The sequence below is a fragment of the Chionomys nivalis genome, chromosome 1, assembly GCF_950005125.1.
Source record: "Chionomys nivalis chromosome 1, mChiNiv1.1, whole genome shotgun sequence".
NCBI lineage: Eukaryota > Metazoa > Chordata > Mammalia > Rodentia > Cricetidae > Chionomys > Chionomys nivalis.
In genome coordinates, this window is record NC_080086.1 from 180,638,001 (window position 1) to 180,657,609 (window position 19,609).

At 42.1% G+C, this 19,609-nt stretch overlaps 1 protein-coding gene across 1 annotated transcript in view; it reads left to right on the top strand.

Moving 5' to 3' along the window:
* Fam3c (FAM3 metabolism regulating signaling molecule C) overlaps positions 1 to 19,609 on the top strand; it is a 45,256-nt gene that overhangs the window by 11,099 nt on the left and 14,548 nt on the right. The window contains exons 2-5 of the mRNA XM_057784961.1: positions 1,158 to 1,211; positions 5,276 to 5,380; positions 13,998 to 14,027; positions 14,968 to 15,091. Coding sequence (XP_057640944.1) covers positions 1,199 to 1,211; positions 5,276 to 5,380; positions 13,998 to 14,027; positions 14,968 to 15,091 — 272 coding nt within the window. The 5' untranslated portion in view covers positions 1,158 to 1,198. The remainder of the gene's footprint in view (positions 1 to 1,157; positions 1,212 to 5,275; positions 5,381 to 13,997; positions 14,028 to 14,967; positions 15,092 to 19,609) is intronic.

A 19,609-nucleotide genomic window follows, 5' to 3' on the forward strand; every position in this document is an offset into this window, starting at 1 on the left:
TATTTTCTGTATCTCTACCTCTTCCTAAGTACGTAGATTAGCATTCTGAGCTTAGCCGAGGCCCTTTTATTCCTTCAGTGATGTGTTCATTGCCTCTGAACCTGTCCCTTCTTGATTGCCTGAACTCTTCATGAGCTGTTCCTTCTACTGCCCCAGATTGTAATAAGTCCCCAAATGCTCTCTAAACAGCCAGGCTTGGTTTAGAATTAGCACACCATAAACACATGCCATACTTTGCCCTCAAATCTCTTTCCATACTCCTGCTCTTCGGATTTACACTTTTGCATTATTAAAGATGCAAGAGAGTTAATTAAGGAAATCAGTTTAAAGATGTGTTAATGACCGAGGCACTTTGATGGGATTTTAATATAGAGATTTTCCTAAATGTTAATCCCCTACGATATTTTAATGGAGAACCATTGTATTCACAAATGTAGTTGCCGCGATGAGCGGAGGCCTGTGATGAGTTCAGACGCAGAATGGCTGGCAGGAGCAGGCAGGCTGCTGGCGACTGTAATGCAGGTGTGGTCTCCCCCTGCTACAGAAGCTGAAGGAGAACAGCAGGTGTCTGGTTCCCAACTGCTTATCACATTTTCAAAGACATTTTCCTAGGCCACACTCAGATAGGAGTGGGATTCTTTTGGCACATGAACGGGGAGGGAAGGGCATGTGTGTGTTGTGAATGCAGAGTTCAGTTTCTCTGCAAGCCAAAAGACGATTTATGACCTTTCGGACAGAGTGCTCTAGAGAAGCCAAAGGGCTCCCTGCCCCCCCCCCCCCTTTTGTGTTAAGTGGAAACTTCAGTGTGATATGATATGCTAACCAGTGTTTGAATCTAAATGTAATGAGCTCCTGAAGGATGTGTCATCTCTGAGCATAATAGTTATCATGTGTAGACACGGGTACAACGGGAGCAAAGGACATGGCCAATGGGAGGCGCAAGCAAGGCAGCTCTTTTTAGCTATTTTTTTAATGGCCAGTGGAAGGAATGGCCAGTATTAAAGAGTTTTTTTCATTAATCATTGGTATTCATAGAATAAATACTTAGACATATCATGGTATTTACTCAATTGGCTTCATGTGTACATTCTAAAATAATCTAAAGAGAAATATTCATTGTATAATTCATGGTGTTTGTCTTTTTCTTTTGATATTAGGACCTTATTTCTGAGAAGTGCCCCAGGCTGGATAAGCAAAAATGAGGATAGCAGGTAAGACATTTAATCCAGTGAAAATAATTTTTCATTTTATAATTTATTTTATAACCTGTTTGCTCAATAATGACTAAAGGAGGGGGTTCATAATTCATTGATTCTTCTTCATCCTCCTCTCCCCAATCCCCCTTTTGTGGTGGGTCTTGCTTCCCAGTCTAAGCTGGTTCAAAGCTGTCTTCCTGCCTCAGAGATTATATGCAGGTGCCGCTATGTAATGTTTGTGAAAGTTAAGTACCAGGCTAAAGTAAATTAAATCATGCTTAACCTTTCTTGTTCTATGTAGTCAACAAATCTCCCGTATGCATTACATGGATTTTTGAAGATGAACCTCTTACTGAAACTATTCCAAATATTAATGTTTATTTTTATGTGGTAAGCTTATTTGTCTAACAGTACATATAAAATACTCAAAGAATGATTTTTAAAATATAAAGAGACTTACTTTTCCTTGCTGGCCATCAAGAAAAAAGAAATTCTAAAATAGAACTCTTTCCGGTGTACAGTCAAGTGTGACATACGTGGAGAATTTACTAAAGTATGGTTTGGCTTTGAGTTCTTAGTCTGCATATAAATCCAGAACATGAACGGCAGTCTGAAGTAGCGTTTTATAGACATTGAAAGTCCTTGCTAGATGTCCGTAGTACTAATGTCAGCATTGATAAGCGTCTTTAGGGGGTAGACCCATAAACACCAGTTCCCCTTTCCCGACCTGAAAGTGAAAATAAATGTGTTTCTGCTCTGCGGCCTCCAGCCGTAGCTTCCCCACCCCTAAAGGCACATTGCTTTGAGGGATCCCAGTAAATGTGCATGACAGGAAAAAACAGGTTGCTCCTCCAAAATCGTGGTAATTAGTCTTATTTTTAATTGTCATTTTCTTAGAAGTATTTTTTTCATAGAGTCATCTCTCAGAGATGCCAGAAGCCGAAGCAAATGGACAAAAATCCCTCTTCTTAGTTTGCTTACAGTTGTATAGACGCAGACAGAGCTGATCAAACACCGAGATTACTAAAACCAGATTAACCAATGCTTGCTGCAAATGCTTTTGTAGAAATTTGAAAAATTGAACTCTCTTTGCTGTGAAGTTACAGTTGTGCAGGAAGAAGATTCCAGAAACCAAGAGCTTGCTTGTTTTTAAAACCTGGGACTCTTGTTGGCTTTGCTTTTCGTTTCTGGATGTTCTTGGGGTCAACAGGACGATGTATAACTGTGGTCCCCTGAGGATTTTTAAATGCGCTGTTTAAGTGTGGTAACTGAAGCAAGTTCTTGTTTTGCACATAATTTTAAATTCATTTTCAGGAAAATTAACTTCGCCATCTAGTTTTTATGTTTGTCCTTTCTTGGCATATATCTTGGGGGGGCTGCCTTTAATGGGCAAATAAGGAAGATTAGTTATTATTACTTCACAGCTCTGAACTAATTAATATCTTCTAAATTAATAGTATCTGGTTGCTCACGTAGCCTGAAATGTAATGATCTTTAGTTTATAAACTTAGGAACAAACTCAAAGCAGTGCTATCAGTGACTGAAGGAAGAGGAATGACACACCATGCCAGGAATGGGTGTTGTGGTGCAATATGGTTATCCCCTCCAAGGCTGGCGTTGGTGCAATGTGGTGATCTCCTCCAAGGCTGGCATTGCACTTTGGGACCAACCCTAGAGACCATATTCTGTAGCAGGCTCCTGTACTCTCCCACTGTAGAGACTACATGTGTCTCTGCTGCTAACTTCTGTTTCTTGGAGTGTCCGTTTCTTCCTTGTTCCATTCCAGTGTAAATGAACAAGTCCTGGTTTAAGAGAGTGCTGGGGCTACAGAGATGGGCCAGAGGGTTTGAGCACTTATCTATGTTCTTTCTGCAGAGGACCGAGGAGTTTCAGTTCCCAGTACCCACAGTGACTCACAACCTTCTGTATGTAACTAGTTCAGGGGATGTGAAACTGTCTTCTGACTTCCATGGGCACCAGGCATACACTTTCATATGCATATACAGGCAAAATAAAATACATAATTTATGCAAATCTTATGAAAGAAAAGACCCCCCACCCCCGCTACCACTGCTGATAAGACCCTATATGCAAGAACAAGGCAAGTTTCATTTCTCTGTTTTAGAGGACAGTGAGGGCTTATCCCCTCTTATACATGCCCATGACTGCTGGAATACAGAGACTAGCATGCGGTTTGTCACCTTCAAGCCTCCTGGCTCAGTCTTACATGATGAGAGCACTGTGTGCCCCCTGCTGTCATTCATCTGTTGAACATGTATGTATTGAGAACATGCTTTCTATGGAACACTCCTGGGAGAGGGAGCTTCAAACCAAAAGGAATTTTGCTCTCCTATGCTAAAATTGTAGGTAGCTAGCTAGTAGTTGCTGTAAAGAACAGGAAGCAACCTTCGGACGGAAGGAGTGAGGCGATGGAAGTGAGAAGGGATTAGTTGACTGTCCTCATTGCCACTTGGTTCTTGTACTAATAGAATTCCTTAGGGCTTTGTTTTTTAGAGCAGTTCTAGATTCACAGCCAGATTGGAAGGAAGGTGCAGAGATTTTTCTTGTCATCTCCTCACGTGTAGCTATGAATAGAGAGAATCTCTGGTGCTGAGGAGGCTCTGGGTGTGGCAGCCTTTCAGCCTCCTCAGGCTTTCCATGCATCTTCCTTTTCTTCCTGGCCCTCCCCTCTGAGGATATAGACTATTCCTTGGGGTCTATGAGATTAGAGGATTTTTCTTTTTAATTCTTCCTTACCTACTATATTGAGCTTGGCATCGCCCCCTTCCCCTGAAGAATGTGTCATTTAGAACGATATACTGTACAGGCCACCAGGTTTTGGGGTGCAGACTTGAGTCCTGGTTCTTGTGCAACCACTGGTGAATCTGTAATCTTCGAGCATTACTTGATTTCTGGGATTTTTTTCTCTCTTTAAGGTTAGATGTTTGTTGATTCTGTCTATCTGTTTCATATCAGGAGAGATTAAACCTGGACTATTACGCTTGTGTAGACATGAATTACTAGTACTGTTAAGAAGCACGTCATGGCTGTGAAATCCAGAGATGGAGAGGAAACTGTGGCTCTGCCATTGTTCCCTTCCTGTCTTACCTTGCTCTTTGTGGTTTGTTTCTTAGACTGAGTACCTAGGAGAAAAGGAGTCAGAGATGATTCATCCTAAGCAGATGTGGCCGTGATAACATCATAAAGAAACAAAGTCTAAAGTTGAGGGGTGTGCTCTCACGGAGCTTATCACATAGCCAGTCACTATGTCAGCTCTCCTCCAGGGGCAAAGTCCTGCCTTAAACTAGGTAATGTTTGCAGTTCCCCTTGGGGTCAGAGAGCTCCAGGTGATGGGTTGGTGATAGGATAGTAAGCGTGCTGTATTTCACTTCCGCTCCTTATTTCCTGGGTGTCCTGGCCTTGGCATCTCCAAGTTTAGTGTTTTGTGTCATCCCCATATGCAGCACACCACGCCTGTCTATGCACCAATGTACAGTTCGTGAAACGGGAATGGCCTGGAGATTTAAACACACAACGACACACAGAGACAGGGGTCATCCTTGAAACAGGAATGCCCCCTTTATTGTGTCCAGGGGCAGCTTATATAGGGATCCGTAACTGATAGCCACGCCCAAGCCAAACCCACCAGAAACCACTCCCCTTCCATCAGGAACTCCTGAGGGTCTTGTGCTCAGAGCAGCTGCAAACCTTATGAGTTGTTTACCAGGAATTCAGGACCTGGGGGCTTCACAGCTCCCAACACCCAGAGGGGATCTGGAGAGGACTAGGAGCGTGTAGTCTCCTAGGTATGCTGGTGGTGCTCACTCCCAGGACACCTGTGGTCAGCCAGCAGCTGGTGGAAGGTAAACCTCTTCCCTGCCAGTCGCCTTGGCTTGTGTCTGAAAGTCCTGTGATTGTGGGTATCATACGGTCATTGTAAATCTAGTAACATTAAGATCTAGAGATTATAAAACAGGACTATATTCGTCTTAATGATTTTGTAGAAGCGTAGTGTTTGTGTAGCAGGAATTCTGTTGTCTTATAAAACCGTGCCGAGTTACTTCTGCCTTTTTTTCTAGGAGCTGCAAAGTTGGTGGTGGCTGTTGCAGTATTTCTATTGACATTTTATGTTATTTCTCAAGTATTTGAAATTAAAATGGATACAAGCTTAGGAAATCTATTTGGTAAGTTTCACCCCCCCCCCCATTATGTACCCTCCCACTACTGCCCCCGTTGCCTCCACAGATCCCTTCTAGTTTCGCGTCTTTGTGTTTTTCAATTTATTCAGTTCAGGCTTACTCACATGGGTGTGAGTTTAGGGTTGTTTACTAGAGCATGGGCACCTACACACGGAAGAAAATGGCTCTCGCTAGCAGTTAAATTCCAGTGGCTACTCCTGGAGGAGTGTTATCTTGTGGTCTCCTCCCCATCCATGATGGAGTGTTGACAGGCGTGGCCTTTTGCTGGCAATCACAGCTGATGGATTTCTTGAGAGCCACACCCATGTTATGTCTGGAAAACAGCACTTTTCAGCCCCAGCCCCTTAACTTCTTTCTGTTCCCTCTTCCATGATGTTCTCCTAGCTTAAAAGAGGATGGGGACATGTGTCCTGCCTGGGGCCAAGTACTCAGGAGTCACACATGTGCCACCACTGTCCAGCTAGAGCTTCTTTCTTTTAAAAAGTTTTTATTTTATTATTTTATGTAGATGGGTATTTTGCCTACAAGCATGTCTGTGGACCTTGTACATGCTTGGTGCCCTCAGAGGCCAGAAGAGGGCATCGGATTCCCTGGAAATTGAGTTGCAGGTGGTTGTGAGCTTGTGTGTGTGCTGCGAGTAAAACCTGGTTAGTCAGAAAGAGCGGCCAGTGCTCTCCCCTGGGAGCCATTTCCCCAGGCCCAGATTCTTAACATGTGTAAGTTCTTAGCATGAATTCACTGCTGCTTTGTCCATGTAGAGAAAGAATTATTATGTGAGTAAATGTCGCTCGTTATAATATTCTAAAAAACACAGCGGGTTTAAGGATAAAGCTGGTATTAAACAATCGGTTCTCTGTCTGACATTTTGAGCATCTTCAGTGACTCTGCTACACGGTGATGAGAAGCATTAATCACGACTCTTAAGAGCTCCCTCTGGAAAACACCACACTGGCGTGTTTGAATTGTTTCTGCCTTTGAGTTAGCTGCTAGAAAATGGACCCACATCTAGTTTATACGAGTCAGAGAAATGTGTTGTACATGTTGGTCCTCAACATTCTTTTCTCTGTGATTTTCATTTTTGCTCATTATTTGGTGTTTTTATGTTGTAAATGTACCTGTATAAGGTATGTTAACTGAAATTACGTTTTTTTCAATGCTAGTGATCCCTCCCACTGCCTTGCACATGCTAGACAAGTGTTCTACCATTGTGCTACATTCTTAACTCAGTTTTATTTATTTTTTTTTTATTTTTTTTTCTTATTAATTTTATTTTATTTCAAAAACTTTCTCTTTTCTCATTTTACATACCAATTCCAGTTCCCACTCCCTACCCTCTTCCCATACCCTCTACCTTTGCTCCCCAACCCCACCACCAATCCAATCCTCATGGGGTTGTAGAGATGGCTCAGTGGTTAAGAGCACTGGCTGTTTTTCAAGATGTCCTGAGTTTAGTTCCCAGCAACTGCTTGGTGGCTCACAACTATCTGTAATGAGATTTGGTGTCCTTTTGTAGCCTGAAGGCATACATGTATTCAGTACACTCTATATATAATAAGTAAAGAAACATATTATTAAATCAGTACATGGTTTCAACATATCTTGATATTTTGAAATATATAATACACTTAATTGTGCAATATAAAATGAACATTTCATATAAAAAATTATGAGAACCAAAAAATAAATGAAAAACTAAAGAGATATATTTGCAATCTATAATCACAATAATACTTGCAACAATTGATTCTACAAAATATTTACATGTCTGCAATGTGATATACGTGTAATGCTTCTCATTAAAGCACTTCTTTCTTTTTTTTAAATTTTTTTTATTTTTTTTCCTTTTTTTATTAATTTATTTAATTATTAAAGATTTCTGCCTCTTCCCCGCCACCACCTCCCATTCCCTCCCCCTCCCCCAATCAAGTCTTCCTTCCTCCTCAGCCCAAAGAGCAAGCAGGTTTCTCTGCCCTGTGGGAGGTCCAAGGACCACCCACCTCCATCCAGGTCTATTAAGGTGAGCATCCAAACTACCTGGGCTCCCACAAAGCCATTACGTGCAATAGGATCAAGAACCCATTGCCATTGTTCTTCAGTTCTCAGCTTAACTCAGTTTTAAACACAACCCTTCAGTTAATAAAGTGGAACCAGTTATATTTAATGCTTATTTTAGATACTTCTCTGTCTTACTGATTTTCAGATGTTCTATTCCGGAAGTGTACCAGGGTTTTCCTCTGGCATGGTAGGCTATTTCAGAATTCACTGTGCAGCCTTGTTGTCTGCCAATTTGTGATCCTCCTCCCTCACCCTAGTCCACAAGTGGAAGGATTACAGGTGTGCACCAACACAATGCCCACCCTACAGTTTCTTTCCCTTTTGAGGCACTGGTAGTCAAACCCAGGGCTTTGTGAAGTGCCAGGCAAGTACTGTGGCACCGACCCACATCCGTGACCTTAAGTATATTATTAGGAGGGTGAAAAATAGAACCTAAGGTTCATATATTGAAATGGAACTGATTATATTTATCTCACACTGTATAAAATTGATATCGGATATCTAGACCAGCTGTCGTGGGAAGCTCAAGAAGCTGGTTGTTTTTTCTGGGTTCTTGTGCTCACACAGGGTGAACTCTGGCTGCAGACTAAAGCACGAAAAGAGACTGAATCCTAGAAGCAACATCTTGCTCTGTTTAACAGAATTAAACAAAAGTATGCTGAGGGCTTTGAGTTAGTGAGTTTTCCTCTCTGTAAGTTAATACTGAGGAGGGACTCAGAACACTGAATTTACTTTTGCTCTCTCTGAACCCGAGATTCTCCTACACAACATCACTCAACCTTTGGTGTCTGAATACTCTTCAGAGTTAGTGTCTGGGATATGGTATGAGAGTCTGCCTTTCCCGTCAGGATGAGGCCTTGTCGAGTACTTTAACTGGAACATTGGACTCCTGATTTCCGTTCTGCTGTTCCATGTTGCATGTATTTTACCTACTTGGTTTAGGCACTGTTTAAGGCAGGTGTTTGTTTTCATCTATAAAATGTTATTTGTTGGATTTCAGTCTAGATTGAACTGGTGAAAATATTAACGCGGGCTTGTTTTATTTATTTATTTTTTGTTAGAATATGTTAGTTCTCTTAACCATTTATTTAGCATCCAATTTAAATTGGCAAAGGTCATCAGGTTGAATCCCTAGAGGTAGGTTTCAGGGACCTGGTCTCTAATTACCTGTATGGTTAACTACAGTTCATTCAGAAATCAGTTTTTTAACTTCCTTTTGTAATAACCCAGTAGCTTGAGCAGATCCTTTTCTCCCTCTGTGTGTTGAAAATATTCTTTTCTCACACAATATATCCTGACTACACTTTCCCCTCCCTCTGCTCCTCCCAGTTCCTCTCCATCTCCCCTCCCACCCAGATCTACCTTTTTCTTTGTCTCATTAGGAAAGAACTGATATCTAAGAGATAATAGCCAAACATGATAAAGTAGAAGATAATAAGATAAAACAAACTCCATCTCATCCAAGTTTGACAAAGCAAACCAAGAGAAGGGAAACAGTCCACAGAAGACACAAGAATCAGAGACCCACGGCTTGGACAGGTCATTTTGACTCGGGTTTTTTTGTTTGTTTTTCGAGACAACAGTTTCTCTGTGTAACCGTGGCTGCCCTGGAACTCACTCTATAGACCAGGGTGGCCTCAAACTCAGATATCTGTCTGCCCTTGCCTCCTGAATATTGGGATAACCTGGCTCGTTGACTCAGGCTTTTTATATTGTTTTTTATAAAATTGTTTTATATTTTTTATATTCTTTTAGAAAAAACAGACATTTCTAGACAGGAAGAATGCAAAATTTGCCCACAGTTAATAATTTAAATTACCAAGATAGGTTATGATTTAAAAGAATAAGATAAAATTTAAAAGACAAAAGGCAAAAAAGAACAACTAAAATAGTCTAAAACCCTAAGCAGTATTTTAGCATGGGGACATAGCCCAGTGGTAGAATGCTAGATGCTTAGCACACCCAGATTTCAGTCCCCAGCCCAGCATACCTCACCCCCAAACACAGAGTCACTCTTTTTTTTTTTTTTAAGCAAGACTTGATCTTGAAGGAATTATAGAGTCATACTCTGTAAGAAGTACCAACCAGAGACCCTAGATACCTGTGTTGCTTCCTCCCATGAGTAACATCTTGGGAACTGGGAACTGTCATGGACAGGGCAGAATGGAGACTTGTGCCCACTCTGCCAGCCGTGCTCCTGGCTGTGGTTTAATGCGGTATTAGTTTTCAGCAGGGACATTCAGGTAGTGCATGGCTGAACACAGTCCAGATCATCTCTGCAGATATTGCTGCAGTGAATGTTGCTGGCTTGTTGATTTTTACACTTGGATATTTAAGCCATTGGTAAGTAGTATATGCATAGATTACTTGAGATAGTATTAAAAGCTGGCGTAAAGTAGTTCTAAATTCTCTAGTCTGACTTAACTAAAGGACATTCATTGAAGTCTGATGAATCAGACAGGTTTGTATCCATTCCTTGATGTATTATCTGAAAGATAGTGAAGATTGGGGTTTTCAAGTAGAGTGAGAAGTAAAACCTGCAGTGAGGAGGGGGATGTTGTGTTTCCAGTTGTGCTTGTGCCGATACTTTGGCCGTACCCTCTATTAATGAAGAATTGTTCCTCTGCTTGCCTCTCAGAGTCTCAGAATTAGAGGCTTAGGGACAGTCTTTCAATTTTGGTGGGTATTGGGTAAAAATAACTTTCCTTTGTATAAAGTGCTTCCCAGGAGTTTCTTGGCTTTCAAGCAACTCAACAACTAATATTAGTTCCATGGAAGTCTATTCACCTGAAAGCCTGGTGACTAGCAAACTGATTTCGATGAAATTGTTTTTAGTTAAATGGCAAGTACAGGTTTGACATCTGAAATTTAACAAACTCATTTGATCTTTAAATTTTTTTTAAAAAATATATATTTTTAATATTTTGCATATATATGTGGTTAGCCTGCATGTCCTTTGGTTACCACATTTGTGCTTGCCCTCAGAGATGGTGAGCTCCTTGTGGTCTGGGGATTGAACCCAAATCCTCTGCTACAATCACAGCTGCTCTTACCTCTGAGTCAACTCTCCAGCCCTGATTTGATCATTTTATAGAGTCTCTCAGCCTTTGCCTCTCTGTCCATCACTCCAGGCTCCTAAGTTTCTTGTCTTGGTCAGTACTTGAATGTTGATGTCCTCGGGTTCTTTCTTTTCTGGATGTTCTTATCTTTTCGCTCATACCCCAGTTTCTGTCTTACTCTCAGGTCTTATTTCTAGCTGGCCTCCATATTGTTTCTCTTATATCTTCACCAAGTATCTTAAGACATGGTGGGTGGAAGCCATCACTGTTGTCCACATACACAGAGACACACACAGACATACACTTCCTTACATAGTCGCAAAACTGTTTTGATCATTTCTTCATGTGAATGAATGTAGGTATTTGCAGAGCTGAGCCTGCGTCCTGATTCCTGCCTTTGCATCGAGCCTAAGCCCTGTCTGTGTTGTTATCTTTCTGTTTTAGAAAGTCCAGTGAACACCTTTCTTACCACAAAACTGGCTTTTTTTTTTTTTTTTTTTTTAAATTCTAAATGACATCAGCAGGGTCTTTGTAGATAGACTCAGGCTTGAGCCTCTGGTCAGATTCTAAAAGGTCCCTAACCTGGCTTTCTGCTCTGGGAGTGGTTGGTGCTTTTTACTTATATATTCATCTTTAGAGGTTGTGCAGTGGCCCGGATGCTACATGAGATGGTTTTAAAAGCCGGGCGGTGGTGGCGCACGCCTTTAATCCCAGCACTCGGGAGACAGAGGCTGGCGGATCTCTGTGAGTTCGAGGCCAGCCTGGTCTAGTAGAGCTAGTTCCAGGACAGGAACCAAAAGCTACGGAGAAACCCTGTCTCGAAAATCCCCCCCCCACCCCAAAAAAAAAGCCAATTGTGGACTGGTCAGATGTAAATACGCTCACTGTCAAGCCTGACTACTTTAGTTCAACCCCTGGGATCCACATGGTGGAAGGAGAGAACTGTCTCCTCTAAGTTGTTCTCTGAGGTCTGCACACGTGTCTCTTGGCATGTTTGTACACATACACACACATGCATATACATAACAAATGGCTTGAAAAATTAAAAATAAACTAAAAACTACCTCCACCAATTACACTTATGACCTAACACATACGCACCAGTTAAGCGCTCTGTCCTCAGTGTCCTTATCTCTGTGAGACGTGATGACCATGGCAGAGACCACCCAGGCGTGCTTGGCACAGCTGGCACATAGGAATGGGTGAATGGGTGGTGCTCTGTCAGTCCTGTTCAGATCCCACTGTCTCTCCCCCTGTCCTTACCGCAGATCAGGTAAACTGTCACCTGATCAGCCTAGCACCAGCCAGGGAGCCTAAATTCCTGATTTTCACAGTGTTCCTTTCTAATGATATAGGTGGATGATACTCTCTTCTTTTTCATTAATTATTGATTAATTAATTTGGTTTTTTTTTTTTTTTTGATTGTTTATGCTCTTGTTTTTGAGATTGGGTTTCTCTGTGCAGCCCTGACTGACTGTCCTGGAACTCACTCTGTTGACCAGGGTTTGTACCACCATTACCTGACTAATTTTTTTTCTTAATTGCATTTCTTTGTGTGATGTGTGTGTGTGTGTGTGTGTGTGCGCACACACTTATGTATCTGTATATGAGTGTGGGTGCGCATGTGACAACCTATGAAAGTCAGTTCTTTCCTTATCCCATCAGATCCTGCTCAACTGCCCGGCTTGGTATCAAGTCCCCACCCACTTTGCTATCTTGTCTCTTTGCCTTTTAGAACATTTTTGTTTGGTTGTTTTGCTTTATGTTTTGAGACAGGGTTTCGGTGTGTGACAGCCCTGGCTGCCTGGAACTAGTTCTGTAGACCAGGCTGGCCTTGAACTCACAGAGATCCATCCACCTGCTTCTGCCTCCCAAGTGCTGGGAATAAAGGTTTGCTTTTTAAAAACAGTCTGAAGTTGAGAATTTCTAGTCTTCATGTTGCTGATGCTGCCCTGGAGTTTAGTTTCCCCATTTAAAAAAGTGAAAGTATTGGATCAAATCTCTGTAATTATATAAGGAAATGGAACAAATGAACCAAGGAAAACCCAGCGCCTGGATCTATGCTCCCTCCTCCCCTCCCCTTTTCTGTTTTGCTATTTGCTTGTTCAAATCTCTCTGCATGGGAATCACCTGTGTACTTAGGGTCTAGAGATGGGGAAGGCTCTCTCGGCTATATTCCCTATATTACAGCTGTGTGACTAATGGTGCAGAATGTTCTCCTAAGTGTCCTACTGAGTCCTGAAGCTGCTGGCTTGGTCCCTTCTCTTTAACCATCTAGATATTCTCTTTCAGCTTCGACTTTCTGTTCCATAATTTGAATAGTGGGGTTACAGGAAATTCATAGTTATCAGAAATAGTACAGAAGTACAAACTAAGGACTATTTATAGTTAGACAGCTGGCCAGCAGCCATCACACTGTGGGCTTATTAGTCAAATCAGAGACCAGCTTTCAATGGCACTTTGATGGTCTGTGTTCAAATCCCTTGGACCGGGATCAGACACTGGTGCATTTACAGAGCACAGAGTGTAATTGGGAAGGAGGACAGTTGAGACCCACTGTAGGTGTTAGGAGTTGACCTTTTTCCTTCCTTGAACTAATGAAACAAGAAACTCTCAGGAACAGCACTGATTTTTCGTTAGGCCCTTCTGAGTATATACTCCACACTTCTGTTGTGGAGAAACTCAGATTTCCCCAGCATTCACCCTCCCCCTCTTCTTGGTCTCCCAAATCTTCACCAAACCCCAAGATAGGTTTGTACACATTCTCTAGGACTGTGTGGGTACCCAGCCTAGTCCTGCCTAGCAGCATTTAGTTACGGAATTGTTCACCAACACAGTTAGTAGTCTTTCTTCTTCATTTTTTTATTAAGTTTTATAAATATAATCTTTTATCATTTTACATAGCTGTCCCTCCCTCTTCCCTCTCCCCTCCTCCTGCCCCACCCTTTCCCCATCCCACTCCACCCCACCCCCCATCCACTTAGTCTTTTAAAGCTATATTTTTAGACTAACTTTCTGAGTAGGATTTAAGTTTGTAGTAAATAATTAAGCAAAATATAAAGTATAAAGTGAACCAGGTGGCGCACACCTTTAATCCGAGCACTCAGGAGGCAGAGGCAGGTGGATCTCTGTCAGTTCAAGGCCAGCCTGGTCTATCTACAGCATGAGTTCCAAGACAACAAGGACTACACAGAGAAACCTGTCTCACCCCCTCCAAAAGAACTCCCTATGTTTAAAATGATCTTTCCATAATAAAGCATTACTCTTCGTGGTTTCAACACACACACACACACACACACACACACACACACACACACTTGTCCATAATGAATTAACAGAAAGGTACTGCTTCTCTGAAGTGATATTGGTATTGGTATTGGCAGTCATCCGAACGTGCATTTCCTTGACTTATTAGAAGCTTTACTATGTTTGAAGTAGATAGCTTCCAATGAGCCTGTGTTTTCTAATGATGTTGTTTCTCTTCTTAGCTCGATCTGTGCTGGACCCAGCCACTCGCCGTAAGTCGCTCGTCTTGGTGGTTTATGAGTGCTCTATCTAAGTACCGCAGTATGTGGCCCTTATTGTAAAAGCTTATTTTCAAGCAACGCGGGCAGTTTGTATGAACAGACCCTGAAGAGAAGTTGGGTTTGAAAACTATACAGCTGTCCTTTAATTGGACAGCCTTGTTCCATAGGTTCTTCATTGCCGGTGGGTGTTTACTCTGTGCTTGGGTTGCAGCCTAATGCTGTGAACACAGCCCATGGGACTGAATAGGAGAGCCAGCTGCAGCTTGTACCTGGATGGGTGGGCACACTGAGCTTTTACTGATCCTAATTTTGAAGTACTAGGCATACAAAGGAGCAATTAAAAAGCCCCAGGCACCCAGGAATTTAAAGATAACTTGGAGGATAACTTGCTCAGCAAGATCATATGGCACAATCCATTTCTCTCAATAGTTGGCTCATTCCCCAGGAGGGTCTGAGTTGTGTTCTTGTGTCTTTTTATTTCTGGGGGCTTGCCTGCCTTTCTTCCTTGCTTGGTTTTTTGATACCCTTAGTGGGGGGATAGTTCTAGAGAATTAAAAATTGGGTATTTATTTTTAAATATGTGTATTGCTCTTGTTATATTATTTTTCATATGTATGATGCTTTGCATGTACATATGTACATTACATGTGTTGTGCTCAAGGAGCCTAGGAAAGGGTATCTGATCCCTTGGAACTATAGTTACAGGTGATTATGAGCAACCATGTGGACACTGGGAATTGAACCTGGGTCCTCTGGAAAACCAGCCCGTGCTCCTAATTGCCAAGTTGTCCCGTTAGCCCCTAACTAAGTATACCTTAGTGATATAAAATATATATTCTGTGTATTGTTTGCAATCTAAAACAAACTGATTATGAAATCCTATTAGTTGATTTTCTAAGGAATCTCAAATCTATTTCTGTTCTCCCCGAAGCTACAAAGCCTCCCAGGTACAAATGTGGAATCTCAAAAGCATGCCCTGAGAAGCATTTTGCTTTTAAAATGGCCAGCGGAGCAGCCAACGTCGTGGGGCCCAAGATCTGCCTGGAAGACAATGTGTGAGTGTTGGATGGCTCAGGACGCGAAGGGCTTGTATTGAATGACAGCCGGTGGAGTTGCGCTTCTGAAATGCTTTTATTATTGTACACCCCCCGCCCCCCAGTGCATTAAGAGAGTGACCGAGAAACCTGCTTTTTATTTGGTTTTGTGTGAGGATAAATGTGGCTGTTTCATTTTGATTTTTAAATACTAAGAAAAAAATTTGATTCATTTAAATTTATTTAAAAAAATTCTTCATACATAGTTGGAGTATTTCAAGTGCTCAGTGGCTCCTGGGGGCTCTTATTTTGGTTTCTTTGGATTTTTATTGTTGTTGTTGTTATTGTTGTTGTTTTGGTTTTTTTTTTTTTTGATTTGTTTTGTTTGTTTGTTTTTGAGCATGATTTCTCCGTATAGCCTTGACTGCCCTATAACTCAATGTGTAGACCAGGCTGGCCTCGAACTCACAGAGATCTGCCTGCTTCTGCCTCCCGAGTGCTGGGATTAAAGGTGATTACCACCCACGCCAGGCTCTCCACAGGGCTCTTGACCACAAATCCCACATAAAAAAAAATACTTGGTCAGACAAAGTTCCATTGATAACTTTCCCAGAGCAATGAAGTGTTACATTATAGGCCAGTTTCTTGTGCTGCTTGCTGAGGTGTGAAATGACCTGGCGGTCACGGCGGGCCTGTTGCACTCAGACTGCTCTGGGTTGAGCTGAGTGGCTCCCTGGTGGTGGTGTTTTACACAGGATGCGTGGTAGGTTTGTCACCCTGCCTTGCCACAAGTTCCTACTCGGAAATTGAAGCCCTGCTTTGGTTGGTTTGCATCTGATTGTTCAGGAAACTCGGGACAGGAGCTCATTTAATAGTGGATGTGCTCTCTGGCTGTGTAGACCGAGACGAAGATGATGCACAGTCACCCAGCAGAAACTGAGCCTTTTCTCCCAGCTTCTTACGCTTGAATCTCAAACAGCTCTTAAGTTAAATTTGCAATGAACTACGGAAGAATTAGCCACATGGGGCAACAGTTTCTTGCAGAATCGATGTTTGTTTAGCTCTGTCCATTCCCGTTCTTCCCCCCAGGCTGATGGGCAGCCACTGCCAAATCAGCTACCTTCTGACTTTTCAGTACCCCATCTGTTTATTGACACAGCAAAGCACGTGGGTTTAGGAAGTTTCTGGGTTTTTAAAGACAGTTCTTTCTCCCTTGCTTTACTAAGGAGTCCATGTCTGAGTCTGAATAAGGGGATGAAGGTTCATTTGGAATACCTCACCCACGGACCTTTGTCTGTCGCCTACTCTGTCTCTTTGAAGTTGGAGTTGAATGCAAGGAGGGGATCAAACCCTTCTAAAGACTGCCTGCCAACCACACTTTAGAAGATAGATAGAAGATAAATGCTTCTTGGGAGCAGTGCTCAGCATAACTGTGCCGGGCTAGGAGCCAGATTCTGTGGTTCTAGCATGGTGGGAATGTCATGTAGAATTTTTCCTGCGCAGTAGTTTGACCCCCCCCCACAAAAAAATTGAGGCTGCCCACCTATCATCTGCATTTCAAGAATCATTCTGCTTTTCCCATGAAAGATTAATAATTGATAAAATTTTATAGCTAGGCTTCAGATCATGATACTGGTCCTCGTGGAAGGGCTTTATAACTAAACTGGTCAGGGCTCTCCAATGGGATGCTGGAGGGACTGAGTCCAGTGAGTAGAGTATTGGAAGTGAGGGGAAAGGGTCTAACTTTAGATTGGCTGTTGTGGATTGGTTCTAAGACCCTGAGTGTGGTCTAAGAATCTAGGGATCAGGAGACAGCCAGAGGCAGAGCAGAAATGTCTGAATATCCCAGACAGGGGGGCACATGCTAAGGAAAGTTCAGGAAGGGAGTGAGCCAGACCACGCAAGAACTTCTGAGCAATGCAGATAAAGGATTGAGGTCATTTTCTATGTGTGCTGAGAAAGTTTTCCCACTTACTGTGTTACGATCTCATTTGAATTGAAAAGCGAATTTCGCAGATATATAAAATCATGTAGTAGAATAAAGATGTCCTTAGTTATGCCAGCTGCTTGACGTGGTGGCTCTACTCATAATTTTTATTTTTTGCCTGCCTATCTATCCTACAAAATGTGCAGGTGCATAATAAAAATACGTGTGTCCTTGCACCTGATCTGAGTCCAGGAACCCACTGTGGAGATAGACAACTGCTCTAGATTGCAGTGAACGGCAGGGCTAATTTTGCTCCCTGTCATGTATGTGTTATTTGTCATCGCTGTGGAGAACCAGAGCTGTTGAATATTTTCACTGCTCAGCTCCCGCCAAGATGTTTAGAGTAGCCAGAGCTGGTGGCGGGTATGGGAAGGAAAACTGTCTATGAAAATGTACAGTGTTTATGCCTTTCCTTTAGGGTGTTTTTGTTGAAGGTATGTGGTTGGCCAGAGGGCCTTCTCAGTTATAAAGAATAAAGTATTCTTTATTTTAATTGCTGTGACTGCTCTTGATGCATTTGGTTTCTTTAGCAGTTTTTCATTGATTGCAAGTTTCCCCAGTTCGATATGTTTAAAACCTGGTAGGTTGCTGCCCTCTTGTGGGAAACCTGTGGCATTGTGCTTCTTGCTGCCTTCCTTTCTCTGCTCTGTGATGAACTTAAGTTTATCGTAATAGAGAAGCGTGTTCCAAGAGAATCTCTGCTTGGAAAGTCACTGGAGTTTGACTATTAACCAACACGTTAACTGCAACCATTCCTTTTTGGGACCACTAATGGAATTTACATGTCTTAATGTGCTTCTGTAGAGTCTGGAGCGCCCCTCCTCTTCCTGGTGCAGCCCAGACAGCCAGTAGTCCTGTGGTGAAGCTTATGTCAGTCTTCTGTGTGTACTCACGGCAAATCCTTTCGTTTAAACAGCTGAGAGATGCAGTTGATATGCCTGACTTTCCTCGTCGGTACTGTGCAGTCACTGGTTTGTAGTGTGATTCATCGTTGTGTACAAACTGTGCTGTGGTCATTTTAGGCATTTTCTTTCTTCCTTCATTCTCTTATGGCTATCCTGACCCCCTGTCTCTGGAACACTGGGGTTGCAGTCCCAGCGTAGAACCTCGCCACACTTCTAAAGAAAGCTGTGCCCTTTGACTCTGGCCCCTCTTCATTTCCATTCTACTCCACACCAAGTCCTACATCACCTTGTCTGCTTCTGTCCCTGCAGACTGGCTTGTTTGTGATGTTTCATAGATGTGTTTTCTGTGGTCTTCAGGAACTGGCTTTTTCACTTGTTGTAATGTTTTCGAGGTTCATCCAGCTTGTAGCACGTATCAGTTAACTCTCTTCGCGGATGAATGATTTCCCATTACAGATATGCCTCATTTGCTTTGCCCTTTATCACTTGGTAGATGCATGAGTTATTTCCACTCTCTGACTATCAAGAGAAGTGTTTCTGAAACATTTCTTTGCAGATTTTATATGGATGTGTTTTCACTCTCTGTACTTGTACTGAACGGACTTTTTCTTTCTGATAGCTCTCTGGCTTTTTAAGGAATTCTCAGATTGTTTTTCCAATTGTTTTCCATTGATTGACCTTTGTACTAACACTGTATGAAGTCCTGGGTCCTTCGTATGCCTACGCATCTAATAGGAGTCACGTTGTAGCTCATTGAGTCCATGATTTGTGCCTCCATAGTTGTTAAAAATGTCTTGCATTCTTTAAATTCACCATAGGGAAATGTCCACCCAACCTTCTGTTGTTTTTAAAATTGATTGATGATTATTTGCATTTCCTCTGTGGGTTGTTTGTATAAAGACTTTCTTACTCTTTTACTTTCTATTACCTATATCCTTATATTTACAATGAATTTATTACCATCATTATGTAGTTGATTCTATTATAGCCAATGGTTTCCCCTCTGTCTTTGTGCTACGGTATGTTGGCGCAATTGTTACAGTTATATTCCCTGCAACCACAGCTCAGTTCTAGATATGAGTTTGGTGGAAATCAGTTGACACCTGTGTGAATTAGTTGGCTCTGAAGAATGTATGATAAAGTATTGTGTGGTTTTTTTGCAAAATTGTGTGTTACATGTTTTATCAGTATGCAATTTGCATTGTGCTAATGTGCGCACAGCGTCCCTCTTTCAGCACACACTGCTGAGGACATTGCTACTACATTTAATTCTATTAATTTAACATTACCTACAAATTCTGGTTTAATAGTCAATACAATAAACTGATAGCAAACCAGCGTGCCACAGGGGTCTTCTGGCACTGTGGTCTGTAGACTGCAGTGATGTCGGTTACCACTGTGCCCTCCTTCCCACTGTCATCTGTCATTACGGTCTGTTGGCTGCAGCGACGTTAGTAATCTCAGGCAGCCCATTCATGGCTGTGGTGGAGGTAATCAGCAAGTACAGCTTTCCTTTTGCACGCAGAGAAAGTTTATGTTAATATAATCACTAGGAAGATAGGAAAATGTTCACAGTGAGGTGACACGGGCATGACAATTGTCCATTACTCCTCCAGCTTCAGACTTTAAAATGTCTATACAGAGTGC